The following is a 12,311-nucleotide window of genomic DNA, read 5'->3' as shown; positions in this document are numbered from 1 at the left end:
TATATTTAGTGCTCATCAGGATGCTTTGTTCCATCTCCTGTAAAAGGGTTATCTAGTAGTTTTTCCATCATACCCGAAGGAAATTCAAAAGGAGTTTCATTTTCAATAGGTTCAGTAGGTTGAGGAGCAACTCTTTGCTCTACTGGACGGGGTGAAGATACCCCAAACAAGCCCCTCAGAGAATTACTTTCCATAGTAACAAGTGACAGTAAATTTCAGCACACTATATAAATTTTTTCTTACCAAATTCCACCTACCAAAGGCGCTACACTCCCCGGCAACGGCGCCAGAAAAGAGTCTTGATGACCCACAAGTATAGGGGATCTATCGTAGTCCTTTCGATAAGTAAGAGTGTCGAATCCAACGAGAAGCAGAAGGAAATGATAAGCGGTTTTCAGCAAGGTATTCTCTGCAAGTACTGAAATAAGTGGTAATAGATAGTTTTGTGACAAGATAAATTGTAACGAGCAACAAGTAAAAAAAGTAAATAAAGTGAAGCAAGATGGCCCAATCCTTTTGTAGCAAAGGACAAGCCGGAACAATCTCTTATAATAGGAAAAGCGCTCCCGAGGACACATGGGAATATCGTCAAGCTAGTTTTCATCACGTTCATATGATTCGCGTTCGATACTTTGATAATTTGATATGTGGGTGGACCGGTGCTTGGGTGCTGTTCTTACTTGAACAAGCATCCCACTTATGATTAACCTCTATTGCAAGCATCCGCAACTACAACAAAAGTATTAAGGCAAACCTAACCATAGCATGAAACATATGGATCCAAATCAGCCCCTTACGAAGCAACACATAAACTAGGGTTTAACCTTCTATCACTCTAGCAACCCATCATTTACTTATTACTTCCCAATGCCTTCCTCTAGGCCCAAATAATGGTGAAGTGTTATGTAGTCGATGTTCACATAACACCACTAGAGGCTAGACAACATACATCTTATCAAAATATCAAACGAATACCAAATTCACATGACTACTCATAGCAAGACTCCTCCCTTGTCCTCAGGAACGAACGTAATTACTCACAAAGCATATTCATGTTCATAATCAGAGGGGTAATAATATGCATATAGGATCTGAGCATATGATCTTCCACCAAATAAACCAACTAGCATCAACTACAAGGAGTAATCAACACTACTAGCAACCTACTAGCACCAATCCCAGACTTTGAGACAAGAATTGGATACAAGAGATGAACTAGGGTTTTGAGATGAGATGGTGCTGGTGAAGATGTTGATGGAGATTGCCCTCTCCCGATGAGAGGAGCGTTGGTGATGACGATGGTGATGATTTCCCCCTCCCGGAGGGAAGTATCCCCGGCAGAACAGCTCTGTCGGAGCTCTAGATTGGATCCGCCAAGGTTCCGCCCCGTGGCGGCTGAGTCTCGTCCTGAAAAGTTCCTCCTTATTTTTTTCTCATCGAAAGACCTCATATAGGAGAAGATGGGCGTCGGAGAGCCACCAGGGGGCCCACGAGGTAGGGGGCGCGCCCTAGGGGGGGCGCCCCCCACCCTCGTGAGAAGGGTGTGGGCCCCCTGGCCTTCATCTTTGGCGTGGATTTTTCTTTATTTCTTTTAAGACATTCCGTGGAGTTTCAGGACTTTTGGAGTTGCGCAGAATAGGTCTCTGATATTTGCTCCTTTTCCAGACCAGAATTCCAGTTGCCAGCATTCTCCCTCTTTATATAAACCTTGTAAAATAAGAGAGAATAGCCATAAGTATTGTGACATAAAGTGAAATAACAACCCATAACGCGATAAATATCAATATAAAAGCATGATGCAAAATGGACGTATCACAGCACATAGGAAGAACTGAGTTAGAACCAGAGCTGGCCAGCCTGCACCGCCGCGCGTCGAGACTAGATGAACACCAAGTCGGATTGAGAGCCACGCACCACCGCGCGCAAGGTCAGTACCAACCGAACTGGATTTGGTCTGCCTGAGAACCTCGTCTGCATCACAGACGTTGTACGGCGCCGCTACTCCAAGGAGATGGACGTGGGCACGCTTGAAGGTAAGGCCCATCAGCATCCGCCGAACCCACCCCACCGCCGCCACCAGCACGACCCGGGCAGCGAGATCCGGCCACGGACTGACCAGATCGGACTCGGCCGTGACAAACCCGCACCTCCGCATGGTGCACGAACGTGCTAGATTCGCGCGCGTACCCCGGTCTCCTGCAACGCGCCCCCGCGCTCACACTTGCGCATTGCGCCTAGGCTTGCGCCCGCCGCACCCACAGGCTTCTGTTCATCGCGCCCACTAGCGTCAGCACACCGCGCTCGCTGCAATCGACGCGCTCGCTGGCACCTGCTTGCCGCACCCCCACGCCTCTCCTTGGCCGAGCGACCCCACGATGCCCTGACCTCGCGAGAGGGAAAAAAAGAGGCCCCACCGCCGCCGACGCCGCACGGGCTTTGCCCGATGATGACGAGAGGAGAGGTGATCTAGGAAGGGAGTCGGAGTGGCGGCTAGGGTTTCGCCCGGGTCGCCGGGGGGGCGACACAAGCGACGAGATGCTGCCACTCTTGATTGTTGTTGCTTAGCTGCCAGCACAACGGAACGAAAACAAACAAAACAAGTGACGGATTGACGGCGGTGTCAGACCCAGTTATTCAGTAACTCCCTGTAGCGTTTCAGAAAAATACCTCTTCAGATAACGAACGGCTACTCACTGTTACACTGTTCCGTTTCAGATAACGAACGGCTACTCACTGTTACACTGTTCCGTTTCATGCGTTGCCGTTAACGGCAAGCCATCGCTTATATCCAGCCATGCTGTGGCTGAGAAGGATTATTATGTCGAACCTCCATTTGCTTTCATCGGGCTAGAACCCTAAATATAATATAGCTCCTCTCATAGTTCAAACTCCTTGATCTGAAATTCTCGCCCAAATTACACCGATCTATCTTCAGATCCTACCCGGGTCTGACAAATTGGTATTCAGAGCAAGGTTGTTCCTCGGCCACAAAAATTTTCATCCAGAGAAAGAGTAATCCCACCCAATTCCCTCCCCTTCAATAGATCGGGACCGATTTGCACCAAGGCAACGTGGGTGGCGACGATCTGTACCAGGGTGGCGTTGGCGGCGGTGATTTGTACCAGGGCAGCGTAGGAGGCGGCGATTTGTTCGGCTGCAAACCAGTAGCGCGGAGAGGTTGCTGGAGAACAATTCTCCGGTGGTAAAATTCCTTGTCTATCGCTGGTTCGTGCAGCTCAGGAGGAGAGGATCGAGAAGGCGGCAGGATCTGAGCAGAGAGTCGGGTTGCCGAATTATTTCGACCGTAAAATTCCTCCTCTCTCCCTCACATCAAGGCGATGGGGCGCACCAAGGCGATCGATGACGCAGATCTGCAGGAGGTTCTCTCTCTGCGCGATGATTTCGGTGCTCTGCAGAAGGACAGTTCTCTGATGCACTCGGAGGTGGTGAAACTCCGGACCGATGTTCAATCCATGAGTAAGAAACAAGGAGATATAGCTCTGCAAGTTGGCAACGTGGAACAAGCTGTCATTGATCTGAGCAAACAACTATCCGCCATCAGCACAGTTTTGAAGAATATGGTGCTACCAAATGCTACCCAACAACCAGAGGCACAACTTCCCAGTTCCAGTCAAGTAGTTAAATCACCTACTTTACATCAAGAACAACCTGCAGACACAAGTGACAGACTTGAACAACTGAAGAAACAGTTAGCTGCTGAAAAAGAGAAATCAAGGCAAATGGAAGAGTTGCACCTGCAGAACTTACCACCAATTAGAACATCCAGACCTACAGTTCCACCAGGGTTTGCAACTCAAGGAAGACAGGAAACTGCTAGTGATGTAGGAACACCTGTCACTGCAAGGCAAGAAGGCCACACCCCAGTTTTCAACAAATTTTACCAGCAAAACAGAGAGAAGCAGCTCTGGCAAGGATATTACAGAACATATGAGCAGGACATGCAGGCCCAGTTTATGAAATCCATAACTAGAGGACCAAAGCTGGATTTTCCTAAGTTCAGTGGTGAGGACCCAGTGGGTTGGATACGACAGTGTAACAAATACTTTCAAATGTGTGGAGCACCAGAGGAATATAAAGTCTCCCTAGCACAGATGTACATACAAGATGAAGCAGACACATGGTTAAGAAGATCTGGGTTACTCAAAAAGAAATTGTCCTGGAAGGAGTTTGGGGCAGAAGTAGTAAAAAGGTTATCACAACAAGGATCATATGACTTAACTGATAAGTTCAACACATTAAAACAGGGCAGTATCACAGTTTCTATGTACACTAAAACATTTGAGGATTTGATGGCAGAAGTTCAAGAGGAAAATCCAGAATTGAATGAGCTATGGTTTGTGAGATTCTATGTAAATGGACTCAGAGAAGGGATTAAATTCCAAATTAGACCACACAAACCACAGACACTGACTGATGCTTACTGCTTAGCAAGAGAAGTAGAACCTTGTCACCCTCCAGTGCTTCCTATAGCCAAGAAACAGAACACTCCTTATTCCAACTAATACCAGAAACAACAATATACTATGCCCAGTAAACCAAATCCAACTTCTTCACAACAACCAGTTACAGTAGCCAAACAACCTGAAACTGCAACTGTCAGTAATCAGAAATTCAAGAAACCTGGTGAGTGTTGGAGATGTGGGGACAAATGGGTCCCTGGACATAGATGCAAATTAATTCCAAATGTGCACATGATGCAACAGGAAACAATGGAACAACATGACACTACTGAAGAGCAGACTCCACCTGAGCAAGAGGAAATGATGGAGGAAGAAGAACAAGTTATGTTCATCTCTGCTCATGCATTGGGACAACAGCTAGCTGTTCCAACTCCCACAGTTATAGATCATGTTAATGGTAAAAGAGCTGTAGCCCTCCTAGACTCAGGAAGTACAACTTCCTTCATGAGCCAGGATTTTGCTGTCAAATGTGGCTGTCAACTGCTTCCTGTTAAGCCAAGAACTATTGCTGTAGCTGGAGGAGGCAAGCTCATATCTTCAACTGTAGCACCTGCTTGTGAGTTTCAACTGGCAAAACTCAAGTTAACTCACAACTTTAGAGTTTTACCACTACCCAGTCATGATATTATTTTGGGATATGATTGGTTTTCTCTGGTTAGCCCTGTAGCATTTGATGTGCCTAAGAACAAATTCAGTTTCACTATCCAGGGCAAGCAAACTGTCACTACAGCTATATTCAACAACACTGAAATTGCAGAAGAAGTTCCAGCTAAAACAACAACAAAGCTATTGGAAAAAGGGGCAGAAGGATTTCTCCTCCAAATGCACAACATTGTGCTGGCAGCTCCTGGGGGATTTAAAACACCACCACAAGTGCAGAAGCTCCTGTTGGAGTATGCTGATTTGTTTGAAGAACCTTCCAGCTTACCTCCTCTTAGGGAGAGTGACCATACTATTCCTCTTAAGCGTGGAATAAACCCACCTCATACTAGACCATACAGAGTTCCTCAACATCAGAAACGGGAAATGGAAGAACAAATCAAGAAATTACTAGCAGCACACTTTATCAGGCATAGCCAGAGTCCATATGCAGCTCCTGTAATTCTGGTAAAGAAAAAAGATGGATCTATGAGATTGTGCACTGATATCAGGAAGTTAAATGCTGCTACTATCAAGAACAAATTTCCAATACCAGTGATTGAAGATCTATTGGATGAGTTACATGGAGCAAAGTACTTTTCTAAAATTGATTTGAGAGCTGGTTACCATCAAATTAGGATGCACCCTGATGATGTGCACAAAACAGCTTTCAGAACTTTTCTAGGGCATTTTGAGTACTTGCTCATGCATTTTGACTGTCAAATGCTCCAGGAACATTTCAGGCAGTAATGAATAAGATCTTTGGGCCTTACCTCGGAAAATGTGTCCTAGTTTTCTTTGATGATATACTAGTCTACAGCAAAACACTTGAAGAACATAGGGAGCACATACAGACAGTGTTGCAAGTGTTGAGAGAGAACAAGTTGTGTGCTAAACAATCTAAATGTGTGTTTGCTATTCAAGAAGTGGAATACCTTGGTCATATAATTTCAGCAGAGGGAGTAGCAACTGGCCCTAAGAAAATCAAGGCCATTGCTGAGTGGCCCACACCAGATAATGTGACAAAAATAAGAAGTTTTCTGGGTTTGGCAGACTACTATAGAAGATTCATAAAAGGGTATGGAGTTATTTGCAGACCACTACATGATCTTCTTAAAAAGGGGCAGTTCTCATGGACAACTATTCATGACACAACATTTGCACAGCTTCAACAAGCCTTAATTACTGCCCTAGTTTTAGCACTCCCAAATTTCTCTCAGCCTTTTGTTTTAGAAACTGATGCTTCAGGCAAGGGCATTGGAGCAGTTTTAATGCAACAGGGCAGGCCAATAGCATATTATAGCTCTGCACTTTGCCCAAGAAATGCTGCATTGTCAACCTATGAAAAAGAAGCTTTGGCTATACTAGAAGCATTGAAAAGATGGAGACACTACCTCTTAGGCAGAGAACTGATAATCAAGACTAACCAACAATCACTCAAGTTCATCACTCATCAGAAACTAACTGAAGGTGTGCAACACAAACTAAGGATGAAGTTGTTGGAATTCAATTTCCAAATCCAGTACAAGAAAGGAGTTTGCAACAAAGTTGTTGATGCTCTTTCAAGAGTTCTACCTAGTTGCATGGCAATATCCACTGTCACACCTGTCTGGGCAGAGGAGTTAGTTCAGAGTTATCAACAGGATCCTGAAACCAAGGCATTACTGGAGAAGCTGTTACTCACTCCTGATAATACTCTGGAAGATCATAAATTGATTGCAGGAATCATCAGGTACAAAGGAAGGATTGTGGCGGGCAATATTCCTGCATTCAGAACAAGGTTGCTAGAATCATTGCACAATTCCCCTGTAGGAGGACATTCAGGAACTAGAGCAACATACCACAGAGTGAAAGCAATTTTCTACTGGCAGGGACTTAAATCATCAGTAGAGAAATTCATTGCTGCTTGTCCCATTTGCCAGAGAGCAAAACATGAAAACTGCCTGCAACCTGGACTGGTTGATCCAATACCTGTAGCTGATATGGCATGGCAACACATTTCTATGGATTTTATAGAAGGCCTTCCCAATTCACAAGGCAAGGAGGTAATTCTGGTAGTGGTTGACAGGTTTACTAAGTATGCTCATTTCCTGCCCCTCTCACATCCATACTCAGTTCTCACTGTGGCACAAGCATTTGTAGACAATGTCTTAAAGTTGCATGGCCCACCCAAGTTAATCATATCTGACAGAGACAGGATCTTTACCAGCAAGTTATGGAGAGACATTTTTTCTGCTTGGAAGAGTGAACTGAGATTTAGCACTGCATATCATCCCCAGACTGATGGCCAAACAGAAAGAGTAAATCAATGTCTGGAAACTTATCTCAGATGCATGACAATCACAGAACCCAAGAAATGGTGCTCATGGCTTCCATTAGCTGAGTTTTGGTATAATACTACCTACCACACTACTATCAAGATGTCCCCCTTCCAAGCTTTGTATGGTTTCCCACCACCCATGATTTCTGAGCTTGACATACCTGGTCCTCACGAGGAGGAGGCACAGAATTTCCTGGAGGCTAAACAACAAATATTGGAGCACTTAAAATCCAATTTGCTCGGGGCCCAGAACAGAATGAAACGATATGCTGATCTCAAACGAGTGGAAGGGGTATTTGAAGTGGGTGATATGGTCTACCTTAAGATGGCACCTTATAGACTAGCAGCATTTGGATTCAGAGGTGCTTTAAAACTACAAAACAAGTACTATGGTGCATTTCTAATTGTGCAGAAGATAGACAATTCAGCTTATAAACTGCAATTTCCAGAGCATGTGCAAATACACCCAGTTTTCCATATAAGTCAGCTCAAGAAGCATATTGGTCCCAATTTCATACCCAGCCCGAACCTGCCAATGGTCAACCAAGATGGCACCATCAAGACTGGCCCAACAGAGGTACTGCAAGTTCGGCAAGTGCCTCGACACAATCTGCCAGTCGTCCAATAACTGATACAATGGGAAAATTTGTCAGAGACAGAAGCTACTTGGGTGGATGCTGACTTCATCAAATACTCGTTCCCAGCATTCTTCAAGAAGACAACTCAATCTTGGCGTGAAGCAGCCACTCTTGACTGCTGTTGCTTAGCTGCCAGCACAACGGAACGAAAACAAACAAAACAAGTGACGGATTGACGGCGGGCCCTCACCACATCAGGAGTGTACACATGTAGCGTGGATCCAAGTAAAAACCAAGACGGCAGAACACGACTCGACGGCGCGGAGCAGCCAATCGCTCGCTCCGCGTTATCTCGTCGCCTCCACCCCTCCGCCCCATTCCCGCTGCCGCTGCCGCTGCTCCTCTCTCCTCTTAGCCCAAACACACCTCAGACCTCACCTCGCTCCCCGCCCCGCCGATCTCTTCTCTTCTAGGCTCGTCGGCGATGGCGGCTCCGGTGGTAGACGCCGAGTACCTGCGCCAGGTCGACAGGGCGCGCCGTGCCCTCCGCGCCCTCATCGCCTCCAAGGGATGCGCCCCCATCATGCTCCGCCTCGCGTACGTACTCCCAGCCCCAGTCTCCTGATCCTCTCCTACTCCATACTGCTGCTTCTGTTTGCTCGTCTGCTCCTGGTTCACGCGGCCTGAGAGGAGAGCTCGTGTTTTGCTTAAGCCCTGCGATTACCTACCGGCGTTGTTCCACTGCTGACTTGAGGCGCATGTCAGATTTGAACTAATGGGGTTGGTTTTTTACTGCCGCGGCCCTCAGATGCCAGGCCTCGCTGGTCTGTTTCATGTTTGTTGTATCGATTTCGGACGAGGCAATTTGACAAACACCTCACGTGCATGATTTTAGAGATTCCAGCGATTATGAATTTCGGCTGTATGCCACGATTATTATCTAATGAGGAGGGTATGGTATTTAGTTCACATGGACTATAGTGTTTTACAGTAGCAAGAGAAGTTGAGAACTGCCCCCACATGCCAAACAATCGGATAAGTGAGACGAATTGCTTGCCCGTTCTCGCACCTTGGCCTCTTGAACTTTTCTTTACATGTGGTGTTTTACAGAGATGGGTGCTGTTATATGCACTTGGGAAGAAATATGTGATGCACTAATAGGATCAGGTGCCCATGCACACTGGCAATGAAAGGGATAAAAACTTTGGCATTATCTGAAGTTCTGAACATGTAGCTTTTAACTTACGCACTTGATTTATTTTTTGATGTGTTGCAGGAAAGCAGGTATACACTGCTCCCTCTGCATTGTATAGATCTAATAAGTAACACCCATAAAACTACATCTGTCTTCCAATTGTTTGCCTGTATGGTTACGATTTTGTGTGTATCCTGGACTTCCTTGCTTTTCCATTTGGAAGACTCAATTTCTTCGGTCTCCCTTGCAGATGGCATGATGCTGGCACGTATGATGTGAACACAAGAACTGGTGGTGCAAATGGTTCAATTAGATACGAGGAAGAGTACACCCATGGTTCAAATGCTGGCTTAAAAATTGCTATTGATCTCCTCGGTATGTATTATATATTTACCCAATGCCCAATCTGGTAGTAGATGACTGTGTAAAAATACTCATTTTCCTATATGAGGGCTCTTTAGCCTAAGGAAATCAGTTTGGGCATTTTCATTAGTTTCTCATAAGTTAAAGCTCTGTTTCTATCGCTGTACGTCATGCAATGGCTTAAGGACAAGATTGCAATTGATTTTCCTTTGGAAAGTTAAACAGTTTAGGATGATTACACACGGAAATTAACAGTACCCTAGTTGGTCTGTTGTAAACTATTGCATCCTTATGTGTGCTGCTTTATTTGCATCACTGCATGCACAAGTAAGAGAATTCTTAAACGCTTCTATTTTATCTTCTGAGAGGGTCTAGACAGAATTGCAATTTGGTCCTAATGATACTCTGTCAAATCACGCGACTAACTAATTTCAGATTTGTTGGTTTATTGTTAAGCCGTTCCTTTCTTCGCTGCGGAAATAACTGAAATTGTTATTATAGCTTACTCAACTGTCCTTTGTTGCCAGAGCCTATTAAAGCGAAGCATCCAAAGATTACATATGCAGACCTTTATCAGGTAATTGACAATTTGGTTGAGTTGGCTCTTGTCTAAATTAAGCGAGTATTGATTGCTAAAACATCTATACTCCTCATATGTGAGCCGATGCTTCCTATTGAGTACAGCAAAACTGTGAATTCTATAGCTATTTACTAACTACATCTTACTTCCAGCTTGCTGGAGTAGTTGCAGTTGAAGTCACGGGGGGTCCAACTGTTGAGTTCATCCCTGGAAGACGTGTATGTGAAATATCATTTCTTCAGAAATGGATGCATTGTTCCTGATGCTTACATATTAACTGCTTTGGACCTGAATCAGGATTCGTCAGTTTGTCCCCGTGAAGGGCGCCTTCCTGATGCTAAGAAAGGTAACTATTGCTACTATTGTTTCTACCTGTCAATGTTTTCTTGCTATCTCAAGCAATTGATCAAAATGTGATCTAAGAAGTTATATGGCCAATGGCCTTATGGGCATAGCAAATGTAGTTGCATCGATTATTTTCTGCACCCGTCTGCTCATGTCCATACACCATGCTCTTGGCATTTGATACTTTTTACCGTGTGAGATGGGATTTCAGGCATTCCAAGCAGTGCAGTTTTCTGGTTGTACTCCACCAATCTCCTCATGTACAGCTTTTACATGCATTTTTTCTTCAGAAATTGGAGGCTTAACTACTCTTACCTTCACCTATCACCCGTATACTGGCCCTTTTACGTGTTATAGCTATTATTGCATGCTGATCTATGTTTCTTATGTCATTTGTTCATGTACAAGAGCTGTCTTTCTTTCTTTATATGATCAGTCTTCTAGGAGTACTTGTTGCACCTTGCAATCACATCCCAGTGACTGAGACATGTATCTGTATTATTTCTTCATGAGCAGGCGCACCACATCTGAGGGACATCTTTTATCGAATGGGCTTAACAGACAAAGATATTGTAGCACTATCTGGGGGCCACAGTCTGGTACTTGTTGTATTCTGTGAAGTAGGAGCACCTTTGCATCAGAAACACGGTATATAGTAATGGACTTTTTCTCTTAGGGAAAGGCACATCCTGAAAGGTCTGGGTTTGACGGTGCATGGACTCGTGATCCTCTGAAGTTTGACAACTCATACTTTCTGTGAGTTGAATACAAAGCCATAACATTTACGACTCCCTCCGATCCAGAATAATTGTCGCGGTTTTGAACTAAGGTTGAACTACCTTGGTTCAAAACCGCGACACTTGTTATGGATCGGAGGGACTTATTTTGGAGACTAGATTTGAGAAGGAGAATCAGTGTAACTGAAATGCTTGTTAACCTCACTGCAGTGAGCTACTGAAAGGGGAATCAGAAGGTCTTCTGAAGCTCCCTACTGATAAGGCATTGTTGGATGATCCTGAATTTAGACGCTATGTGGAGCTTTATGCAAAGGTGCACAGATTTTTGATATTTCCATAATCCAACTTTCAGATTCAGAACAATGTCTTATCTCTTTCGTACTGCAGGACGAGGATGCTTTCTTCAAGGACTACGCTGAATCACACAAGAAACTTTCTGAACTTGGCTTCACACCACGGATCAGTGGCGCAGCATCTACAAAATCAGATGTTTCAACTGCTGTTGTACTTGCACAGAGTGCAGTTGGGGTAGCAGTTGCGGCAGCTGTAGTCATCGCGGGCTACCTGTACGAGGCTTCCAAGAGGAGCAAGTAAGGGGTTTCATGAGTTCTTGGATGGCATTGCCTTGTTTAGTAAGTATCAAGTTATTCTTAAAAAAAAATAAGTGCCAGGTTCAAATAACAAAACTCTAGTGATGAACAACCAACAGCAGTCTTAAAATATTTCAAACATTCTTGAGAACATCTCCTTCATGTATACATCATACTTGAATATTTCAGTGACAATGAATGCTTACTATTAAAAGCATTTTTGGGCATGTTTCTTGTGCAATACAAAAGATCTTGTTTGTGTCCTGAAAATATTTCTCAACCTAGTGTGCATATATTGACCAATAGAGACCATTCAACAGCGACAAGTTGGAACTTGTTTGAAGGGAATTTGGTGTAAGCAGCCCTGTTTGCAGCCCCATGGTTTTTTTTTACTTGTTGACGAGTGCCAACCGTTTGACACGCTAGATTATTTTGTACTTGTTGAGTACCAACCTTACGATACGTTTTCTAAAGAGGTAATCA

General features: G+C 44.5%; 1 protein-coding gene across 1 annotated transcript; it reads left to right on the top strand.

Annotated features, from left to right (window-relative positions):
• The first annotated feature begins 8,305 nt into the window (after nt 1–8,305).
• On the top strand, nt 8,306–12,055 carry LOC125519646 (probable L-ascorbate peroxidase 4, peroxisomal). The gene is made up of 9 exons (XM_048684381.1): nt 8,306–8,615; nt 9,464–9,588; nt 10,104–10,153; nt 10,309–10,374; nt 10,454–10,502; nt 11,018–11,100; nt 11,178–11,257; nt 11,449–11,551; nt 11,626–12,055. Exons 1-9 carry the CDS (start codon nt 8,503–8,505, stop codon nt 11,830–11,832), a joined length of 876 nt encoding a protein of 291 aa, XP_048540338.1. The 5' UTR covers nt 8,306–8,502; the 3' UTR covers nt 11,833–12,055.
• The last annotated feature ends 256 nt before the right edge of the window (nt 12,056–12,311 follow it).

The sequence above is a fragment of the Triticum urartu genome, chromosome 7 (genome assembly GCF_003073215.2).
Source record: "Triticum urartu cultivar G1812 chromosome 7, Tu2.1, whole genome shotgun sequence".
Lineage (NCBI taxonomy): Eukaryota > Viridiplantae > Streptophyta > Magnoliopsida > Poales > Poaceae > Triticum > Triticum urartu.
The sequence above is the reverse complement of the archived record's forward strand: the minus strand, read 5'-3'. Positions and strand labels throughout refer to the sequence as shown.